General features: G+C 46.5%; 1 protein-coding gene and 1 long non-coding RNA gene across 3 annotated transcripts in view; both read left to right on the top strand.

The window, feature by feature from the left end:
- LOC125944425 (uncharacterized) overlaps window positions 1-7,928 on the top strand; it is a 44,796-nt gene extending 36,868 nt beyond the window's left edge. Inside the window, exons 14-16 of the mRNA XM_049664900.1 lie at window positions 533-587; window positions 4,909-5,028; window positions 7,757-7,928. Of these exons, the coding sequence (XP_049520857.1) occupies window positions 533-587; window positions 4,909-5,028; window positions 7,757-7,928 (347 nt within the window). The remainder of the gene's footprint in view (window positions 1-532; window positions 588-4,908; window positions 5,029-7,756) is intronic.
- A 1,900-nt stretch (window positions 7,929-9,828) lies between these two features.
- On the top strand, window positions 9,829-21,644 carry LOC125944578 (uncharacterized). Of its 2 annotated transcripts, none has more exons than XR_007466287.1 (3): window positions 9,829-9,907; window positions 11,949-12,032; window positions 21,355-21,644. It is a non-coding gene; the product is annotated as an uncharacterized LOC125944578 (long non-coding RNA). The 2 variants fall into 2 exon arrangements; XR_007466286.1 differs by lacking the exon at window positions 21,355-21,644 and adding an exon at window positions 16,887-17,048.
- Window positions 21,645-23,538: the final 1,894 nt, after the last annotated feature.

A 23,538-nucleotide genomic window follows, 5' to 3' on the forward strand; every position in this document is an offset into this window, starting at 1 on the left:
AGAACGGGTCAGCGAGTGTGGTGCTTTGTCATCAGGGGGATATTGTAGTTAGCTTTGGATTTTCGCGACTATGTATATCATGTGAGTGGTGTTGTGTTGATGTAACTTGATTATACATCACGTTTAAAGCAGCATGCACAGCTAGTCACCAGGTAAATATTTATAACGAATACCAATACCTATAAGGTCTGTTTGTTCTGTTTGTTCTGTTTGTTCTGTTCTGTTCTGTTCTGTTCCGTTCCGTTCCGCTCTGTTCTGCTCTGTTCTGTTCTGTACTGATTAACGTCATCCCCAGTCTGTCTCACCTCGAAGTGCTAAGAAAACATCCGGTAATCGGTTAATCGGTGGAATTACGGTTAACTCGAACTTATCCTCGTCGAGTTTACTCGGTTTTACCAAGTTTACCTGATTTTACCGTACCTTCTGCGACAGGAATGTATACAAATAATATTATCGGATTGCTTTCTACTCTTGAACTTGCGCAGCTTTAAGAACAAAGCACTGGTCATTGACCCATTGATTTCGTTTGCAGGCAGCCTCGCTTCTGTGGCCAGTACCAAGGAAGACAAGCTGGCGACTCGTCTTAGGTGAGGCCTCAACTATACTAAACCCGAAACAGCTGTCACAGAGGGTGTGTTCAAATACTGGTCAGAATTGAAGACAGTCTACTTTGACTGCGAAGGAGAGAACTTCAAGCCCTAGTATTGGAACTTATTGGGAAGACGTCTCATCGACTTGACGCCAACTCCCACGAACGTAAAAAAAAAAAGAAAAAAAAAGAAAATTAGCGTAGCTTGCACTGGAGGCGCAATGCTAAAAAGACAGCGGAGCTGATGGGCACATAGCTAGTCCTGGCTTTTGGGCTAAGCTATACACTATCAATTCATTCCCAGCATTTTCCGGAATTCATTGATTATTGATAGATTATCGGTTAGCTATTGATTGGCTAATGATTCGCTATCGCAAGGTATTTGCCACGCATTTGGGCTAGGCTAAGCACTACCAAGTCATCCCCAGCATTTTCCAGAATTTATTTATTATTGATCGACTATCGATTAGCTATTTATTGGCTATCGATTGGCTGTCGCAAGGTATTGGCCACGTAACAGAGGTAGAACACCCGGCTGCTAATCTGAACGTCGTAAGTGCAAATGCTTCTCCAGTCTACTACATTTTCAGGCATGGACTGGCGCCTGAAACCAGCAATATATATATATATATATATATATATATATATATATATATATATATATATATATATATATATATATATATATATAGAAGATGAAGGAATCTTAAGACAGTTTTCTGTAACAGCTTAGGCTGAAATTGGCATTAACGCAAATTAGATATGAAGACGAAATTGGCTGACTTACCAGAGCAAGCATAGAGGCTTTTCTAGATAGCGTATGTACAGCGCATGAGGACCTTTGGCTCCATTAGCGGTGGGGTGACGTGACTCATGGTCATTTTCCCCTGCATTAGCAGACTCTCTGGATACGTAATGTTTTGAAATGTGCAACCATTTCCGGGTATGCTATGGTATTTTAGTGGCACGAACACCGAGTGACACTCTTGTTTTTTGAGCAGCAACTTCCGGTTAGGGACCGACTTCCGGTTTCTCACAGAGGTGGGACGAAATTAAAAATAAATCATAAACATAAAACAGGTAGATATCGATGGTTCTATTTGTGGTTGATGACAGATATGACATCAGAGCACATGTTTAGTACTGTAAAGAACTAATTAAGTGACAGGAATAATTAGAAACAATTGAGGAATGTCTAATTGCCGTACACCAAAGCAAAAAATCGTACACTTTCGACATCCACTGCATCAGTACAGGTTCCCGTGAAACTCAAAAGACCAGAAGTGACGTCATCGGTGACGGCACACTTGAACCAGGGGTACCCGCTCATTACTAATTAAAATAAAAACAAGCTAATTAGAGCGGCACACCACTTGACACAGAGTGAACGCCTGCCTAGCAAAGTGAAGGGGTGACGTCACTCCCTCCTCGCTCGCTTCTCCTTTCCCGGCACGCACCGGCTCAGTCGCTTGCTCGCGCGTCCCGGCTGTGCGCCGGCACTCTTTACATGCTCTCACGTCAGCGGTGGAGGGGTGCGTAAGGTGCGCTTCGTGCGCCGTCCGCTAGGGGGCTGCACGTCGCGCCCTCCTTCGCTCCCTCTCCCGCTCCTCTGTGCGTGGAGGTTTCTCGCCAGTCCCGTTCGCTCGCTCCTACGAGTTCAGTTTTCCGCCCTACACCAGGGTACACCAACGCCGAGGTGCGAGTGACACTATAGCAGACATCTAAGTCAAGAATTAGGGTCGTTTCTCATTTCTTTAATGCAAAAGCATTATATGCCCCATTACGGGAAAATCTGTCGGAGTGACCGAGAGATCGTACCAAAAAAAAAAAAAATGGTTGATCCCTCTTTCATAGGAATCTGTAGAACACGAAAGTGAAAGGCATCTACACAGAAGCTGTTGCATGTTTGCTTCGTGAACTCACTGTCCGCTGCAGCGCAAGGCGCACGACTTACGGGTCGGCGACCATGTTGCAGGTTTGCTTGGCGCGCGGCGTCGTATACTGCCGAGTCGCATCGGCGAAAGTACGAACATTTTGGAACTGCGCCGTAGTGTCTTGGGCAGCCAGTTGAGTTGCGACGCGCTGAGCTTCAGGAATATGCGAGTGGCAGAGCTCGAAGCGTACGCCGCGAACGCGCATTGGCGTTCTGCTTAATTCACGTTGGCGTGTCTCTCGCCGGACCAAAGCGAGATTCGCCCGTTGACGTCGTTGCCTTTTTGCGCCGCTTAGCGCAGCAGTTTAGTTGAAGCCATCGCAAGCGAAGCAGTAGGCGGCGTGTAAGCACTGCTGATGCATGTTGAAGATGCACTCCTTAGGCGGCAGAGGCTAATCGGTCACGAAAGATAAACGATGTGAAGAAACTGTGTCGTCACTTCAGCAGAAGGCCTACACCATCTACACCAGGCTACACCACATTGGAGCCTCCGCTGCGCTGAGACTACCGAAGCGCTCACTGTCGGCGCTCGTTAGCAACGTAATGCTCTGCTTCGCTTCGCCGATGGCGGCGCCATCCCTGTCAATAGAGAGCATATTTTACCCATTGGTGCCCACGTCACATCCGTTACAGGAAGTTGATGGTAGACCCCGGCATAAAACACTTTCGTGTTAAAATGGCCGACGGCGCAAAGAGGGAAAACTCGTCAAGAAATGCTCGGACTGACATGAAATTTCCCAGGGAGGTTCCTGTAAACAAAGGAAATTAATGGCTTTGAAAAGAAAAATTTGGTACATTTCGGTCTGGGTGGAAATCGATCCCGGGCCTCCGGGGTGCTAAACGAGCACGCTTGTCCGACGCCTTGGCCGCTCTATGGCTCTGGCTAACTAAAGGTGTGCCTAGTGCGTGCGTTCATGCGTGGAATGAGCGCGTTCGTGACGTCACGAGGTCTACAAATGGTGTAACGCTTTCGGATTCCCACACGTAAGCAGTCTTGTGTGTCTGGCGACTTTTTTTTAAACTTCCAATGTTTTTGAACGTTCGAAGAAATCGGTTGTCGGAATCCCGACTTGAATTTTTCGATTCCAGACAAAAGATTGCAATTTTTACTTGAAAGTGCGATTACCCGAAGACATGTATTTTGATGTTCGTCTTTCTTGAAGCTCAGAGTAGCAGTGCGTGCATCATTTGGGGGCCACCATCTAGCTTTTGCGGCCGCAGTTGAAAACATTCACCGTGAACTTCAGAACATTAGACATCAACAAAATTTAGGAATGAAGGAAAAGAAACATGTACACGCGTACATGCCCCTACAGTTTTTTTTGACCGTCTAGTTCGGCTTAATATTTTGTTATAATGCTATAGTATGCCAATTCGGGGTAATAATTAGTTTATCATAGTAACGCATATTACTCTTCATAGAATACGGAATTGTACTAGAGACGTGGCCGGCCTTAACAATGCTGGTAGCACCATCTTGTGCCACTCTGTCCATTAAAAGCACCTTTAAATGTTTTTATGCCGCGTGGGCGTCCTCGTCGAAGGAAGACAAATCTGCATGTTTACGATTAAGTCACTGCTCACTGATTACTTTTGCAGCAAAGTAGAATGTGGTTGGTCACTGCAATGCAGTCGAGCTTCAACATGACACACGAATATAAGGAGTTGTCCGCTATCAAGAAGTAAATCTAAAATGTTTCTCACAGGTATCAGCGAGGGAAGAATGTGTGCTTATAACGAATATCGGATATAACGATGGTATTTTCATGCCTCATGCGACGTCGTTACAATGCGTTTCGGCTGCATTCTCCCTGGCTGAACTGTGCACCACATGTACCTCGTTATAGCCCGATATTCTGTATATATACGAACAAGCTAATATGGGGAGATGTAGCTTATCTATAAGCGTATAAAGCTTCGCCGAATGCCGAGTTTCCAGAGACGTGGAATGCAGCAAGAGCGCTGGTAGTGACATCTTGGGGCGCTTTCTCCAACCAAAACGCGCCAGGCACGTTTCCGGGTTCGATTAGCGTTCTTACAGAAGAAATATAAAGAGGCTTCATGCTAACGATTACATCGCTGCGCGCACTTTACGCCAACGTGTAGCTAACTAGAATATAGTTTGCGTTACCGCAATAATAGGTCCACGTCCTCTGTAGTTAAATCTTGCGCTACCGGGTGGCGTCATAATCCTTGCCGCTCTCGTTTACGTCTCCGATAACCCAATATTCCGCTAAGGGAAACGCACTGTAAGATAACTTACACCTTTGTTCATTTTTAGAGGTGTCAATTATTTTACAGTGCGCGTTTACGGAGAAGCCAAAGCTCGCGATACACTCTAACCATGCTTTCCGACTAAGCGCGAACTGCAAACCTTGCCGCGCAGGCTGCAGATGTCTCAACGGACCGCGTTCATGCTGTGCTGCTCGCTGGTTACCATGACTGCCAGCCTGTCCAGCTCCCTGACAATGGCCGCCATGGACGCGCTCACTCAGCACGCCGTCGTGTGAGCGCCATTCGATTTCTTCGCGCACTGCTTCTAAAGAGAAACTGAGTTTTTAAACGGTGACAAAACTTACCGTGCATGCCCTATTTTAAGAATGAAATGAGTTTCGCTGGCCAGCTCTTTTTGATGGAGCAATTACTGATGTTGCACCTGAATACCGAATACGGAATACTGAATACTAAAACGAAACACTAAACCGGTCTAGTCCGAATGTGTATTTTTCCAAATCTCTACTTTCACGGTAATTAATAGATTACTGGAAAAGAAAATGAAGGATAAAGGCCAAACTGCACGTACGCTTGCCGGCATGCGGCACCCGCGCGCCTACGCATGCGCATTAGGTGCGGCACAGATTGTACGCGTCGAAGCGTGGCGCGAGCACGGATATCTTCACCAGACAAATATCGGCCTCACACAAGTATCGGCCTGACAAAAAAAAAAAAAAAAAAAAAAAAGACGCGGTTGCGCCCTAAAGGCGAAGCATCGATCGCGCTAACAAATTAGTGGACAGCTGTACAAAGTAAGCATAGTATAGTTGTGTCGGCGGTATAAAATTGTAAACGTAGGCACACTAACTGAATTAACAAGCATGGTGTTACGCGCGCACAAGCAAACGCGAACGCATCTCACTCGATGACGGCGGAAAGTCGCTGTCAAAAACACTTGAGTGAGTCAACGCCGCAGCAGCAGCGAGCGAATTGAGCTTCGTGCCGGCGCTCGCATCAACGCGATCTTAGCCACGAAAATACAGGGAGGGCGGACTGTGTGCCCCTCCGCACATGGATTTCAAGATACAGCCGCGCGGGTAGGCCCTCGCGGCGCAGGACGCCCTCCCCCGGAGCCTTCCGGTTCGGCGGGAGCGCGCGGCCGCCGTAAAGCGCGGCCCTTCACCTCCCTGCCCTCCCTCCGGAGCACTGTGCGCGACTGGAAGACAGCGCGCTTCCTTCATGCTTCCCGCCCTTGCGTGCGCGAGCCGCGATTGCCGGCTCACCGTCGCATGCTTTCACTCGCGCATGCAGCGTACGGCGCGCGGCGACGATTTTATCGCTCGTGGACTTTGTACGGAACCTCACGGCGACGACGACGGCGACCGCGACGGTAGAGATGCGCCTGGAGTGTCGCTATAATTGCTTTCGCAATAAAATGTGGGTGCAAATAACCATTCCTCGCGAGACGCGGCAAACGCAAGGCACGCGGGCGCGAGCTTTCGCGCGCCGGCAAGCGTATACGTGTAGCTTCGCCTTAAGCTTCATTTTCCTGAATATATGGCTAAAATCCCATCGTCTGTACGTCTAGCGGCCGTGGTACGTCAGTGTGAAGTCAAGTATTTGAGAGTATCTTCTCATGTTTGGGGCGTTTGTGGTGCAGCAGAAATACTGAAAACACTGCGAAGCTCAGTCTCATGGTTCCTTCAGCTGCAGTTCATCTCGTAGTTAAATAAGAAAGAAAAGTAGGTCCCTGCAGACGCAGTCGAAAACTATGACGTCATGGCGGCTGGTTCGGACGCTTCAAGGCGACCGCGGCACCATTCTTGCGTCTCAGTCTCATGGTTCTTTAGCTGCAGTTTATCTCGTAGTTCAAAAAATAATAAGAAAGAAAAGTAGGTCCCTGCAGACGCAGTCGAAAACTATGACGTCATGGCGGCTGGTTCGGACGCTTCAAGGCGACCGCGGCACCATTCTTGCGTTCTTGGCTGCTTTTCTGGCTTACCAAGTCTCCTATCACAATAAAAGTGATTTTTTTTTCTCGTATACTATAAGGGCCGGTACCTTAATAATGCAGTTTAACCTGATTCTGTCTTTAGCATCCCTTTAAGATGAATTGGTAAATGGTATTTCTCGAATACCGAAAACATCTGTATATTTATGATCTGATTGTCGGACTTCTAGACAGGACGCAAGGATGAAAATCGCGCTTCTTGTTTACGTGCTATAGGTTTTCGTTGCGGGATAACATCAGCATTTCGTTAGCGTTAGCACTGTGCAAGCTGTCGTAATAGTAACAATATGTCATCCGTAGTAACGTCAAGTAACGCGATTGTGTAAGAAAATGCGTGCGCGCGCGCATGAAAACACACATGCACACACGCATACACACACATGCACGCACACGCGCGCGCGCGCTCTCCTGCACCCCCACCGCCCGTCCTAGCACGCGCTTTATCACACGGCCTTCAGCATCAGCCGCGAATCAAGCCGTTATCCTTGTCGGCTCACCGTCGCACGATGTCCCTCTCACCCTAAGCATAAAGCGCAAGGGGCACGATGGGATCTTATCGCGCTTGGACTTCATACGGAACATCTCGGCGACGACGGAAATGCACAGAAATGCGTTGACTTTGCATTTTTGATAACCGCGTCTCTCATAGACGCAAGTGACTTGCAGTGAACTTGGATGCAATACCATGTGGGAAACTGTATGCGCAAAACGAGAAAGAACGTCACGATCCGCTCATTAGGCCTAGCAACGGACCGAGGGCAGTGTTTTGCGTACCGCTGCCATAGGGAGTCTGCGTACGCACGCCTGCGAGTGTTAGTTGAAGGCAGCGTGCGGTAAGCTGAGCCCAATACAAACGCTCAGCTAAAGCTCTCTAAAAGAACATGGTTATAGCAAAACATTTCGAAATACCCGAAGTGTAAGCTGCTGTGCTCCGCTTTTGTCACGCGCCAATGAAGAGCGCGGCCCCGTTTCTAAACTGGCCTGGCCGTTGGTCTCTTCCTGTGCCCAGCAAGCGGGGCGCGACGGGTCTGCTGACGTGGTTGCTGCTGACGACGCCCGCCTCCCTGGTGGCCACTGCATTCTGCTGCGCTTCCCTGTACGTTCTCCACCTGCGAAATCGGTACGCTGTTAAACATACCACGCGTGTCGTTGTGTCGTTCCGTGGTGGAGCTGCCCTTTAAGAGGGAATGACTTGAACAAAACGTTGGTTTCTCCAACATTCAAAACAAATGTTGGGCGTGCGTGTAGAGCAATGGCAAACACGTGGGAAATGGGGTAGATGCATTAGTGTTTCGTGATGCGAATATAGCCGTGAGATTTTCTCATAACCACCGCGGTTCCTCTTACTTCCACGCCTCCTTTCTTTGTTACGTACCTTGCCGCCTCAAGACCAGCGGCTGTCTCACGTGTTCAGACCAATAGCCACAGAATGCTAATCGCAAATAACGTGGTTCAAAAGCCGAATCTTATTCCAAGGCGTGTGTGAATAGTGGTTTTTGACACCGAATCGAATGCCAATCGAATAGTGCGATAAGCGAATCGAATATCGAGTACTTTTCGAATAGTTCCCGAATAATGAACAGCCATTATTACAATTAATATAAAACGCTGCACAAATCACAGTGTTCCTGTCTAAAGTTAGCAACTTCCTGTCATTACATAGTACGGTATGAATCGTTGTTTATTAAAAGCGCAGTATTGAGCATTGGGAGCAAGGAAGTAGTTTCTTCGCAAGCGCAGGGCTCTTCAGAGAGTGCGAATGATCGCTGTACACATTGTAAAGTAGGGCTACCTAAGTGACGTAGCCTGCTCCGCTGCGCAAGTTCTCTTGTTTTATGCCTATTATAAACCCGCGAGGGTGGAAATTTACCGTACGTTTGCTCCAATTTTATGTTTATTTGGACGCAGTCGATGTTTTGAAAGTATTCGAAAAAGTATTTGAACAATACTCGCATTTACGAATAGTGACTATTCGATTCGAAGACCGAATCGAATAGGACACCATTCGGTTGGTTATTAGAAAGTTTCGAATATTTGGAAACCCCTACGCGGAACATTGTGCCTACGATTGACTGATTGATTCGCAATGTGCTGTGTAGGACAGGTGTAATTTTGACTGCCCGGATTTCCCTATTGATCACCATTGAAATGCGGCAGTTGCAGCCGGCTATCGAACGAGCATTCTCAAGCTCTAGCAATAGAACAAAATAGCCACTGAGCCATTGTAAAGAGTATTGCTAGGATCGTCGTCACTCCTGATTACTATGAGCGAAAGCCCTATATTTTGCTGTTCTAGCTTTCCATGCATTCGTGTGAACGTTCACATCGTGTACACTGCACGAAAAGTACCACGTAAACTGATTTCAATATTCCGACCAATCAGTGAGCTGCCGCGCATGTCCAGGCAACCAGCTGCCGGATTAGCAGCTATTCTTTGGGTCTGCTCGACCCTCGCTGAGCACCAGAGAAAAAAGGCGATAGACCCCCTCCCCAACTGACCCCATGCGATGAGGTCTCAGGATTTGGACGCCCGAGGCCTTCCCACTGGTCACCCCGAGAGACGGCACCTCGTATTCAAGTCTATTTCTACGTTCTATTTCTACGAGACTCAAAAAATGGTCGATATGTGAACTGAAGGCCTGCTTTACATATCCTCCCGCCTTGATGAATTCGCTTCCTGGTGTGAAAACCTGATTATTATTATTGTAATGAACGTTTTAGCAACAACAACGTTCGCAATCATATATGTTCAAAAATTGGAGCAAGGAGATAGACAGGTAGAGGGAAACAAGTGAACTGGACAAAGTATACCTCGAATTTGGGGAAAGTGACCGTGGGCAACGCTGTGTTGATTTTACGACGCTTATAGCACCGGTTACTCTTCTTGTCAGCTGCACTCAAGTTATGCCAACAGCCGCTGTCATCCGACAGCGTTCCAGTTCTCAAGATTACCAGAGAGTTTGGCAGTGATTGTTCTCCCTACATTCTGCACTAATTTAGCCTCATATGCTTCTATGAGCCACTGGCTGTAGCTCACGAAATGTTTGCAACGGTTTCCTCTCTCACCCTGAATGTCACGCAGATCGACGCAGACCGTGGAGGACAGGAACGACGTTTGCGTGGCGGCCACCACTGAACTCAACAAGCTGGGACCTGTTAAGTAAGCAGGGCACATACGACCCAAGATAATAGCACCTATAGCGCGTCGTAAGAAATGAAGTTGCTTTAGTAGGTCATGCTTTGGCAATAGCAGGAACGACCTGAATTACCGTGACAGGAGTCTTAATAAAACACGGGAGACACATACACGAAACGCAAGTGGCGACGCCGCCGTGGAGTTTCCGCACCAGGTGAAAGTTAAGTCGTGGATTTTGACAGCGTATAACCGGCTATAATTCTTTGTTTGCAAAGAAGGACTAAATTGCATTTCAAAACAAGCCAAGAGTCAACCTGGAAACTTTTAGAGCTTTCCGTGCGACGAAACGTCTTATATACTGAAAAAAAAAAAACTGTTTTAAAGTTTGTGACGTCACGCTGACGCACCAGCGCTAAGATATTGGCGCGGAATTCAATAAAACAAAAAGGTTCCTTCATTTTCTCCAGTAATAATCAGCCAGTATTTTTGTCATTTACTTCTTAGTCTTTATTTTTGTATAATTTATTTTTTTAATTCTTTTTACAGAATACATAACTAGTCCTAATGTTGAGCTTTACTTTTTAGTTTCAATTTTAAAGATAGTCGTGTTGCCATATCAGCCTTTCGGATAATATGGTAATCCGTAAGGCTTCCCATATTATCTGTTGCGTTTAGCTGGACAGAGACATCCCTGCGACCGGTTATGTTTTCGTACGGTAACACGGATATGATAAAACCCTTAAACTCTCCGATAAACTCTGCACTAAACAGTGCGTGTACGTACACTGTTTACTAAATACCGGAGGCTAAGTTGTGAGCACCAGCTCTGCTAGCGTCATACTTTGACGCTTAGTTAATTAAACTAAAACACATAAACTGCTACGATGACTCTTCTAATTAGGTGCTATTTTATTGATGTCAGCCGCAACGTAACCATTAACGTATACTGGCTCTTCTTTTTGTTCTTTCTGTAGCGCGAACACTCACGCAGTACAAATGGTTGAAGCGCGTTGAAGGTTAGCTAGTCACTAAGGCAAATTTCGCTAACACTGCTCCTGCCGTACACCTTCCAGAAGCGCTTGAATTCACAGCTGATGAAAGCACTAACTGGCCATCAGTCGAGATAAGCAAGATACGTATGGGGGAGCATTGGTGGAACAAAAAAACAAGGCAGGGAACTTATTGTTACGGGGAGGAGCGGGGTCATTATGATCATAAGCAACTGAAATTGAGAGATGGAGCTTGCAATAAAGAAGGATATGGATGAGAGACAGGCATAAAGCTAGACTGTAATAGATGTAGTAAAATCTGATTAGCTCCAATAGGCTAAGTGACTACGTGTCGTCGCTCCGTTTCAAAAGGGATGCCACTAAAAGTTATCGTTATCATCATCATCTGCCGCTGCTCTTGTCTGGTGTCCCAGACCTTTGTAACCGACAATAATTACACGCGGAAAGTACCTTTATCGATGCGCCTCCGGCGGAAAAGGTCATGAAGCTGCTTTAGGTATACGAACCGGTCGAGACTTCTTCATACGTGCTGTGCTGTGAAGACCTCCAACTGTAACCAGCGCTTCGACAAACGGAGTTGTTTTTCACTGCTGGTGCTCTGACGAAGAAACATTGGCTCCAAGCTGAGGCTTCCTTCGTTCCCCCGTTAATGCCCCCTCTGTTTATCAGTGCAAGTCTCTATCCTAATTTTCTGTCTTGTTTAGCTGTTGTAAAGAGTTTTAGCCGGAAAGTAATTGCTTGGCCGGTGGCGTTTTAAAATGATTCAGGGATGAAGCCTTCGGAGAATGACTCAGGATAAGCACTTGCGGTGCCACAATGTGACGAATGTGCATTTCCTCGAGGCATATTTCATTCATATTGGTTTGACAAGGGCCTAGTGAAATAATTTCTGCATTTTGCATGTAATTTCAATAGGTTCCATGCTGCTTGTATTAACAGGTGCCTTGCCGTGTCTAAAACAGCCCCGTTATCTGTTCTTGTCACGCCTGTGGAAGGCATGTCATTTCTTGCGGGTGCGTCCAAGCTCTAATCTTATGAATCTGCACTCTTTCCAGACCCAGTGACCTGCTGGTGCCGTGCGGTCTTACGTGCTATGCGCTTTTTGTGTGCTTTGCACCGACGATTGGCTACAGCAGTGGGTGAGTGGACAAAACTATTTCACCACTGACACGAAGTTAAGCAAGTACGCTTCTGTAACGCAGAGCACCTGTATTGTTAGAGACCACTACAGCGAACGAACCGACTCTAGAAACATCGATCGTTTCGTATAGGTCATCTTCATATTGCGCCGTCAAAGTGACGGATCGCATTTCTTTAACGGCGTGGTTTCAACGTCAGCTCTCGTAGTGGAACATGCTCCCTGGTTATACCGATGTCGTGGGTATGACACTGTAGGTGCCGCTGGCTTCACACCGGATAGGGCGTCTTCCGAACTCAAAAAAAAAAAGAAAGAAAGAAAAAAACATACGCCTCATGCGCCCTGTACAAAAATTCATGATGATCATAATGAATCATGTGTAAATGCTCTTCGGGATCGCCGCACATTTTCAGACTTTACCACCTTCAGGATCGGCCCACAAAAGCTCGAGGTATAGTCGCCACATAGTGGTTACAGAAAAGGCGAAGTCAACAGCAATTCACGCAGAAAGACAAGGTCTTCTTGGGCGCGTTAGTGAACCATGTGGTTTGCATCTGGTTAACATCCCTGCCTTTCCTCTCTTTCTCTTTGTTGTTTTGAAATCATAACCTTCGGGATCGGCCCACATTTGTAGACTGCCCCGTCTGCGGGATCGGTCCACAATTTTCGTTGAGTAAAACCATACTCCCGGTTCTTTTTTTCTTTCTTTTTTTTTTTACCCGCCGCGGTAGCTCAGTCAGCTAAGGCGTTGCGCTGCTGAGCACGAGGTCGCGGGATCGAATCCCGGCCCCGGCGGCCGCATTTCGATGGAGGCGAAATGCAAAAACGCCGTGTGCTTGCGTTGTAGTGCACGTTAAAGAACCCCAGGTGGTCAAAATTAATCCGGAGCCCTCCACTACGGCGTGCCTCATAATCAGAACTGGTTTTGGCACGTAAAACCCCAGAAGGAAGAAGAAGAAGGTTCTTTTTTTTTTAGACGCGCGCAGGTTTGAACTAGCGCATGTGAAGATCATTTCGACCTTTTTGCGACAGTTACTCATTTTATAGCGAATCTATATACCTCTACCAACCAACGGTTCTATGGTGTGCCCAGCAAAAACCTTCCGCCAAAAATAATTTAGGACAAGAACAGCATATCTGCATTGAAATCAGACACACAGCAACAACTCAGTAGTGCTTTTCAAAAGAAAAGTACAAAACAAGCATCAAAATCACGTGACGGATGATAAGGTCCCTATTGTCAGCAATTGAAGGCACAAAACAGCATATCTTCGTTGCCATATCTTCGCCACGCATGAACCGGTCTAGCCGCACAACCGAACGGTTGTTTTCAAAAAAAAAAAAAAAAAGAAGAAAAGAAAACAGCGCAGGCGCCGCCGTGTGTGATCGCCTGTGGTTCCGTGACGACTTGTCGCGCATCTCCGCCATACAGAGCGCCGCAAAGAAAATCAGTGCCCTCGAACGTTCTCGCTCGTGCATTGCCCGGACAAGCCGTGCCTGCTTTCGAGGTGTGCGGACCTTGGCCAAGAACGTTTCAAGCATCAAAACAGAAAACATAAGCGTACACCACAGTGACCACAAAGCAGTGGTGAATGTCGTTGTGCAATAAAATAAATTTCGTACGCTGTATTTTACCGCATATTATTTTTTTCTTTAAAAATTCCTTTGGTGAATCTCACCAGCTTCGCTACAATCCATCTTCACAGCGTGGATTGGACCTACATTTTTAATGCTCCGTACAAATACGCTAGCTTGGTGCGTCCTTTCTTTTCCGTGCTTCTTCTTTTATTACGCCTTTTTTGTTTTCTTACGTGCACTAAAAGACTTGAAATTGTCTAATTTGACGATATAAAGACGGCCCGATACCAGATCCCACGAACCCCAAATCGATCTGAAGTATCCAAAAAAGACCGTGTCTTAAAAGCCCTTATGTTTTCATAGACCTGCTCCAACATACAGATAACTGTCTACCGTTGCCTACCGCTAATCTGTTGGTTCCGGCAGGCGCGCGTGATTCTATTGGTCCTAAGCCGTTTATCGTCGTAAAGGCAAACAAGCTAAATGTAGGTTACTGCGGCCACGACTTGAAGTGGCTCGACGTCGCAGAAAATCTGGCGTTGGTGTCCGCGTCGACGTATAAGCATCGGCGTCTGGCGGAAATAATCATGTCGAACCACATCATCCCGAGCCACCCCGACCGGGCGGGCACTTCGCGTGGCGGAAGGCGTTTGTGAACAAAAATTGAATTTCTCAAAGTAAAATTCGTCAGAAAAATTGTAAAGTACGGCTTAACCACAACCTACAGACGTAATAGCGTCGGATTGTAATTTTAATATACGAGAAAAAAGCCTGATAAGCAGCCAGGGATCTTTGAATGCTGTCGCGCTCCACTCTTAAAGGCGAAGCTTAAGCGTCCTCCAATTCTGATGGTGTTTCGCTGTACTTCGGTTCTAGGCAACATTGAGGGGAATGTTGAAAACCTAGCCTTTCTCATTTTGATCGGGCCTCATGTCGCAGAAAATACGTTGTCAACGTCAACGGCGTCCAATAACGCTATCGCGCTCCACTCTTAAAGGCGAAGTTTAAGCGTACTCTTGGAGTAACGAAGGTCTATGGTGTCCAACCGTTCGGTAAAGTGCGAACAAGCACGTTCTCATCGCGGTGTTAAATTATGTGCGACGTCAATGCTCGGTGCCCAAGAAAACCGCCGCATTTTCGGTGAACTTGGGCTGTTACAGGGGAAATCTTAGTCATATAAGTGGCTTGCGTACATTTCTGTCATGTATTCACATAGACACGAAGTTCGCACTTCTGATCTTCGTATATTTGTCAAACAATTCTCTCTAACAGTGTCATCTGTCACCGAGAACCATTTGCCGTTTACCACCTGTATATGGCAATGTTTTTTTTTGTTAGCCCAGTGAATGCGCTCATAATCCTAGTGTCACTTATTGAAGTGCAGAAGCGCGGACTAGCAATTCCCAACTGCATATTATTCACAAAAATTAACAAATATATATAAGCAAGCAATAATGATTAGACTGAACAGATAACCGAGAACACTCCCTGCATCTCGCAAAGAGAGAGTGCTCTCAGTATTCTTCCCAGTCTAATAATTTTTGTGTTTCACTTTCCTTCATCCTAGTCGGCTTATGCGCTGTAGTCTTCCAGACACGTATATGGCCAATCGTCCCAATTCTTCGATTTTCCTCCGTAAGAAGAATAAATTTCAGCTAAAAGTGGCCGCACACAAAATCCCTAACACTCGCAGGAAGCACACGCTGTCTTTCCTGAGCCTACTGTTGCTCGCGTTCAGCGTGATGCCCGTGGCATGGCACTGCACCTGCGCCCCCGAGGATCGCATGATTGTCTGGTCGGACATGTCCCGGGACATGCCCTGGGCCGTGCTCTTCATTCACGGCACCGTCCAGCTCGCTACCAGTATCGTACAGGTATACGCTGTATACACATATAGGCGTAAGCACTGCCTCAAAGACCATGCAGGCACCTTGAGGTTGCATTTTTACAGCGACGCTGTTAAGGGCTAGGTTCCAGGAGATCGCGTCCGTGTACACCGGAAGTAGGCAACAATCTTGTGGCGTCGCGTTTGCTTGGTATATACCAAAATTGACATGGAAGGGTACGAATATATGACTAACATGACTGAGAGGTCATGACATCAATAAAATTATATGCTCGTCAGTTACGTCCCGATTAACAATAATAAAATCACGTGTGGCGCATACCCGCATTGGATATGCGTGTATGAGCCAGGGACAAGAAAGAAAGAAAGAAAGAAAGAGAGAGAGCGAGAGAACGAAAGAAGGAAGGAAGGAAAGAAAGAAAGAAAGAAGAAAGGAAGAAAGAAAGTAAGAAAGAAGAAAGGTAAGACAGAAATCACGTATGGCTCATACCCGCGTTGGATATGTGGGTATGAGCCGCCGAGAGGAGGAGCGGGAGAGATCTCGTCGGCGTCGCGGGCGGATTGGCGCAGCAAACGCACTACTTGGCCATCGCACCGCGCGAAAACAAGACGCCGGTGTCTTTGACGAACATGGCGGAGACGCTCAATATATTCAACAATGATAATATAGAAATTCCCTATAGCAATATTCACTGCAGCAGACCCACCATAGTCACAACTTCGCTGGCTTCTATCTTCACAGTAGTGGAAGGGCTCTGAATTTTTTTTGTAACAATCCATTTCATTTACCTTTATTTATTTATTCACATAGTTGCATAGTAATTACTCACGTGGGAAGGATAAATTAACTTTAGCGACTCCTACAGTCCAAGTCATCGGTCGCACTCGCGTTCCCAGCCAGCCAAGGTGGCCCTTTATAATCGGTGAGGTGTGCAACGAGGAGTGGTTATCATTTGTCGCGGAGTTCCGGGGATGGGACGTTGTCGTTCTCCAAGGAGTGGAGATAAGAAGACAGCATTTGGAGGAGTGGAAATCTTGCGGGCGATTGTGTGGGCTCGGAGACAGCTCCAATACATATAGAGAACATTGGGATATTTATTGCCCAACACACGACGTACTGGGTCGCCTGATCTTAGTTCTATGTGGTGTTGAGGGGCGCCATGTTAAATAAAAATATGACGCTGTAGTTATTCAAATTCGGGATTACTCATCGGTATAGGGTAACTGAAGTACAGGGGCAACGGTACAAGGGCAACGGCACTTCGGCAACGTATTTGTTGCCGAAGTGAGCTGCAGCTTCATTGTTCATTTGCTCTGCAAATATTAACCGGACATTTTCGTCACTCCAATTTGCGTTTGTTAAAGAAACGCGTACAGCTGCGAGGCGAATCATTGCGAAGGAACTAGCCACTGAGGTGAATGTCTGCGCAGAGCAACAAGCTGCTTCCGGCTGGCTTCGCCTTGCTAGGCAGCGAGTTCTGGTCGAGGAACTCGCGGCTAACCAACCAGGCCGTGATTGGCGCCATCGGAAGCGTTCTCGCTGAGACCATGAACAACGACCACCTCAGCGCCGACCTTGTGCCCCTGGTATTGCAAATTGTAAGTCGCACGGAACATATAGACACTCTGGTAGAGTTTAAGGATGCGGTAGGCGTTACCGAGTTGTACAGGTGGTGCTAGATAGTTTTATTGCGATAGCAACTATTTGGACACTCTAGGCTAATTTCTGCCGTCGCCGTCGTCGTTGTCGTGAGGTTCCGTGTAAACTCCACGGGCGATAAAATCGTCACCGCGCGCCGTACGTTGTATGTGCGAGTGAAAGTATGAGACGGTGAGCCGGTAATCGCGGCTCTTCGTGCACGAGGGTGTGAAGCGGGGAGGAAGCGCGCAGTATTCCAGTCACGCACAACGCTCTGTAGGGAGGGTAGGGAGGTGGAGGGGCCGCGCCTTACTGAGGCGCGCGTTCCCGCCGGGCCGGATATCTCCGAGGAGAGGGTGACTAGGTGGAGGGGCCGCGCTTTACTGCGGCCGCGCGGTCCCGCCACGATGAAAGACTCCAGGGGGAGGAGGGAGGTCGCGTTCTGTGCTGCGAGAGCCGGCCGCGCGGCTGTATCTTGAAAGCAATCAGCGGTGGGGCAGAGTCTAGCCTCCATGTGTTTCGCGACTAAGATCGCGTTGATGCGAGCGCCGACACGAAGCTGAATTCGCTCGCTGCTGCTGCGGCGCTAACTCCAGCGTTCTTACTGCGAGTTTCCGCGGTCATCGAGCGAGATGCGTTCTGTTTGCTTGTGCGCGCGGGACGCCATGCTTGTTAACTTAGTAGTGTGCCTACATTTACAAGTTTATGCGGCCGATAACACTACTATCCTTACTTTGTATAGCTGTCCGCTAATTTTCTAGCGTAATCGATGATTCGCTTATCGTGCGGAACTGCGTATCTTTTTTATTTGTTTACGGATTTTCTGGGAAGTTTTGTAAGAGCTCTGCGTCCTTAGGCAGAATACCACATTCTTTCAGTGATAATTCTAAAATTAAGTTCCTTATCTTAAATGCAAGAAATTTCAATCAAATATATTCAGCGCTCGACAATGCAGAGAGCACTTTGCGCTTTTCGGGTGCACTTGAAAATAAGCCTGAGTTAGCCTCCGGTTGAAGCCTTCTCTTAATCATGTAGCAAGAGTTGTGTTTCCTGCCCAATAAAAGAAACTTTTTTATTATTTTTTTTGCGTTTACTCTCATCACTCGGTAACTGGTGAACCTACGCAGGCGCAGGATAACGACGTGCCGGGCGCAGCATACGCAGTACCGGCCGCAGTAGGCGCCTCGTGCAACATGATTCTGCCCATACACCTGCCTATGATCGTGGCACACGAGGTTATCGAGGTGCCCATGGTGCAGATTGTAAGTGTCTCCGACCTCGTCGAAAACGCTTCGCTGGCGATGTACATGGCTCCACGGTGTACGCAAGCGCACCCCGCACCCCCTCAAGAAACAGCTAGAGGACATCTAATAGATATCTATGTATAAAGCACTGCCGTCTGGGAGTTGTCTTTGCAGGACATTTAGAAGCAATTTGCTTCAAGACGAGTTATGCCTTTGCTAACACCACGAAATGTTTTAAATGCGAAGCATTTCTTGGTGAACATTTGACACTTTGACAGTATCTATCTATCTATCTATCTATCTATCTATCTATCTATCTATCTATCTATCTATCTATCTATCTATCTATCTATCTATCTATCTATCTATCTATCTATCTATCTATCTATCTATCTATCTATCTATCTATCTATCTATCTATCTATCTATCTATCTATCTATCTATCTATCTATCTATCTATCTATCTATCTATCTATCTATCTATCTATCTATCTATCTATCTATCTATCTATCTATCTATCTATCTATCTATCTATCTATCTATCTATCTATCTATCTATCTATCTATCTATCTATCTAGCCACCTTCGTCTTGGTGGTCTCATGGTTGTATCGTTAACTTGGTATTTACGAAATTTGGCATACGATGACAAGAGTGTATGACGAACATAAATGATAGATCATCTCATGAATATCATGACGTGTGTCATGTAGGTCATGAAAGAGCTGCCTACGTCTTGGTGCTCTCATGGTCGTTTCGTTAACTTGGTAGGTACCAAAATTGGCATAGTATGACAACAGTGTATGACGAACTAAATGATAGGTCCTGACATGAACGTCATGACATGCGTGTCATGTAGGTCATAAAACAGCCGCCTAAAATGACAATGACCCAGCGAAAAAACATGAACACTCAAAAACTACTCAAATGAGTTCTGATTTTGGTACTAAGTGAAGGAAACACTAAAGGATGATACTAGAAATTATAGTCATGAGCATGACTCGGCAAAAATGACGATGACTCCGCGAAAAAAGATTGAACACTCAAAAACCACTCAAAGGGGTTCTGACGTGGGTACTAAGTGGAGGCAACACTAAAGGACGATGCTAGAAGTCATAGTCATGAGCGCGAGTTAGCAAAAATGGCAATGACTCAGCGAAAAAAGATTAACACTCCAGAACCACTCAAATGGGTTCTGACGTGGGTACTAAGTGAAAGAAACACTAAAGGATGGTGGTAGAAGCCATAGTCTCAGCCATGGCTCAGCAGAAATGACTGACTCAGCGAAATACTCAGCGAAATAAGAATAACTCTCTGAAACCATTGAAATGGGTTCTGACAGAGGTACTAATTGAAGGAAACGCTAAAGGATGGTGGTAGAAGTCAGTCATGAGTATGACTCAGCAAAAATGACAGTGACTCAGCAAAAAAGAATTACACTCAAAAACAATCGAATGGGTTCGGATGTGGTACTAAGTGAAGGAAAAGGCTAAGCGACAACGGTTGAAGTCATAGTCATGAGCATGGCTGAGGCTTTCGCCTTTAGGTCTCCAAGGAGTTTCTAAAGGGACTCCTGAGGACTCATGTCGTGAATGTCATGACATGCGTGTCATTTAGGTCATGAAAAAACCGCCTACGTCTTGGTGCTCTCCTGGTCATTTCGTTAACTTGCTAGGCAGTGTGCGGGGAGCACACTGCTTCGCATAACATCGATTCCCACAGGGCGTGGGATCTGGCTTTTTTTTACAGCGTCAATTGTTATGTGCTCATTCCAATAGCTGTTTCGGTTCGCGATGGTGTCCGTCGCCACTGCCGCCGATGGCGTCCAGTGAACGTAACCACTATCGCTAGAAATGCGAAAAAAGTACCCGGTTCCCGCCGGGATCGAACCCGCGCTCGCTGCGTGGGAGCCACACACTCTACCACTGAGCCCCGCAAGCACTTGCTATCGGGCGCCAGAAAAATGCCCTTCAAAGCAGGCGCAGACGATCCGAGCCTCCGCCAGTATGGTGATGCCATCTAGTTAAGGCGCCTGCAAACGCATCGTGCACAGGCGCAGACAACGATATGCCATTCAGATGAGGCGCGGAATCAAAAAAAAAAAAAAAAAACCCGCAATCCCCAGCCTCCGTTAGTATGGTGGCGCCATCTAGTTAAGATGCCCTCAAACGCAGCATGCCCGACATGTAAGGTGCAGTTGTAAGGCTTGATCGGGCTCCGCAGACTGCTGTGCAGAGAGCATGACAAGCCGCAGCTCGCCGTCGACGCCGGGCGGGCAGTTCAGATCGTTCTCGTCAAAACGAGGCGAGCGGACTGCCGCGAAGACCCTGTTGTGCGTGGTGCCCAAATTGGAGCTACTCTTGAGCCGCTCCACCAGCTTACGCTGTGACTGTGCTGCGTGTGCCGCGCAGGCCTGTGACTTTTTTAATGACTCTCAGTGACTTATTAATAGTTGTGTAGTCTGTACATATGTGCCACGTACATTCCTTTGAGAGGCTGGGCCGCCTCCGCGCTTGTAGCATGACAACTTTCGCACGCCCTTCTTTGGTCTCCAGTGCATCGTGAGAACTTAGACAATCACCATAAAATAATTAAAGCACATATATTTTTGTTTTGATAGCTGAAGAGAAAGAGGACTCTCAAATACCAGATTCGATGTGTTCGAGATCTTTGCGCTTCTTTATCGAATCTGCGTCCCGCAAACCCTTCACCAGAAGTGACGCCTCTTGAGAGTTAAAAGCTCGTTACGTATTGCTCGAGCGTGCTAGTACTTCCGCATGGGTAGTTCCTTTACTTTGCTTATTGCGACGGCACTGGGCCACTCCGGAGAACGCCCATAAATTAGGTTGAATATGCGACAAAAAGTTTTCTTTATTAAATAAAAGTTAGCACTACTCGCGTTGTTCTTACTGCCCCTTGAATGTGGCTCGATACTTTTGCGAGAGCGAGAGAGAAGCAAGAAATGTTGCTTCAGCATTCACATGTTCTTTTTTTTTCTATTTGTAAATGTCGCAGTTCATCATCGGCACACTAGCCAAGACGTTCACCGTGGTTTTCTCCATCGTCTCCGTCAACGCCTACGGGTCCTACCTGATCCCGTGGACGACGGACCCGACGTTGAACTTGACACACGACGCGAGATGCTTGGCCTCTCCCGAAAGTTGACGCGCAGCCGCCTTTGTCAAGGACATTGTAGCGCGCGTAGTCTAAACAACTTAGATGCGACTTCTTCTATATTTACAGTGTTTTTCTTTAATTTACGGGTATCTTACCCGCACGCCTGAATTTGTAAAGATTTTTGTTTCTCCGAGCACTGCTATCTCGTACACTACAATAAACAGCCGCTCGAACGCAGTGCGATTAACGCAGGACTTGCTTCACTCAACGTGAACGCGTGCCGAGTATAAAGTGAAACATCTTGGCATACCACAGCGTGAACTCAGCTTTACGCCCTGTTTTCAGGGTTATTACAAGCAAGTGGCTACGGGGTGGAGTGACATAACACGCCATATATCAGGCGCGTTTTGTAATCCGCGTACCAGAGCCACCGTGTAAATTTTATTGGTGTGTGCTTGTGTGTGTGTGTGTTTAGATAATACGTGCAATTTTCTTAACGTCACCGATCTAGACAACGGTCTGACTTCACCGTGCTCACGTTCCTGCAGTTTAGAACGTGCTACACGTTCGGTTTATATGTTTATATGTGGAATATGTTTGGAGGACTGTTTTAGGGGGTCTTCCTGGACGTTTTCATAACTCTGAGGCCTCCGTATTCCACCGCACTCATTAATTCTCCTATGATGTATGCAGAAAGTTAACGCAATCCAAATTCCACGCCTCTGACGTAGTTACTAGCTCTACAAACACTTTTGAAAGTGCCTAATTGCGTTGAGTGCTCTAGACACGAGTTTCTACAATCTTGAGCAGCCGAAGCAAGCAGCGCCTAACATCGTTTAGTGCCAGAACGCATCATCTACCGAAAGTGTCTCGCAGGGATTTTGTTCGTGTTTCTCGTCAGGGCCACTGACCGTGTTACAGATAATGTATTTACTGGAGCACTTTAGTGTCAAATACTGGCCTTTCAGCTGATGGACAAACGTTATGCTTAAACACCGAGAATCAACGCTTAAGTTCTTAGTCTGCCTCGGAAGCAGACTAAGAACTTAAGTGTTGAGTCTCGGTGTTTAAGCTGAGTGACTTACTAATTTTACCGCTTAAACGCAGAAATCATCTGCATCGGCAGTATGTCTTATAGAAGTGAAACATCGAGTTTAAATTTCCGCAGCTCCGCATTGAAAGCTGATAACTTATCATTCAGGAGGATTCTTTAGCTCGGGGCCAACTGCGACATGTCTAGGAATTTTGGCCATTGCCCATTCGGCTATCCGTCGAACTTCTAGAAACATGTGTATTCACGGCACATATTCGTGACTTTTCTGCTGCGTTATGGCGCTGTTTTATTACAGCCCATAGCAGTGCTATAACGCAGCATGGACGGGACTAATTTCCGTAAATACACATGTTAATAAAATGGCGTATGCTCTCCACGTTGCTAACTGAAAGTTGTTGAAATTTGGGCGGCCTTATGAAATAGAATTTTTTGAAAATTCTGCCCATTGTGTTACGCTGGTGCATTGTGGTGAAGTTTGACAGATAGCCGAAGGGGAAATGTCCAAAGTTTTTGGATATTGTGGACAAAAGTTTAACGAAACTTTCTCTGGTCAGGTAACAGGATAATGAAGAAATAGCGGTAACTGACCAAGACAATGTTAAAATAACACACAGAGATGTTTCGGAACTCGCGCGGGTTCCTTGATCACACTAAAAATAAAGCTTGGTCACGTTTCCCTATTGAAATACATGGTAAACGCGGAAATGCTTTTATGAGACAACTACAATACCAATTTAAATGAAATTTGTTGCGTATGAGAGATAATTGTAAATTTTAGTGACACTGGGAAGAAAATTTTGATTTGTGGTATGGAGTGTTGTGAAAGGCATCCCACAAATAAGTTTTAAAAAAATGAGTGGAGATACAAACCCGTAAATCTGAGCCAAAAACATATAACGCAATTCTATAAACTGCATCCGTCAGAGCAACTAAAGTGAATGAACAACATTGACGTTGGAATTTATAGCCTACGCGAAAATATTACAATGTTTACAAAGGTTTTGTAAAACTCGTACTCGCAAATAAGT

This window comes from Dermacentor silvarum, chromosome 3 (genome assembly GCF_013339745.2).
Source record: "Dermacentor silvarum isolate Dsil-2018 chromosome 3, BIME_Dsil_1.4, whole genome shotgun sequence".
In the NCBI taxonomy this organism is placed as follows: domain Eukaryota; kingdom Metazoa; phylum Arthropoda; class Arachnida; order Ixodida; family Ixodidae; genus Dermacentor; species Dermacentor silvarum.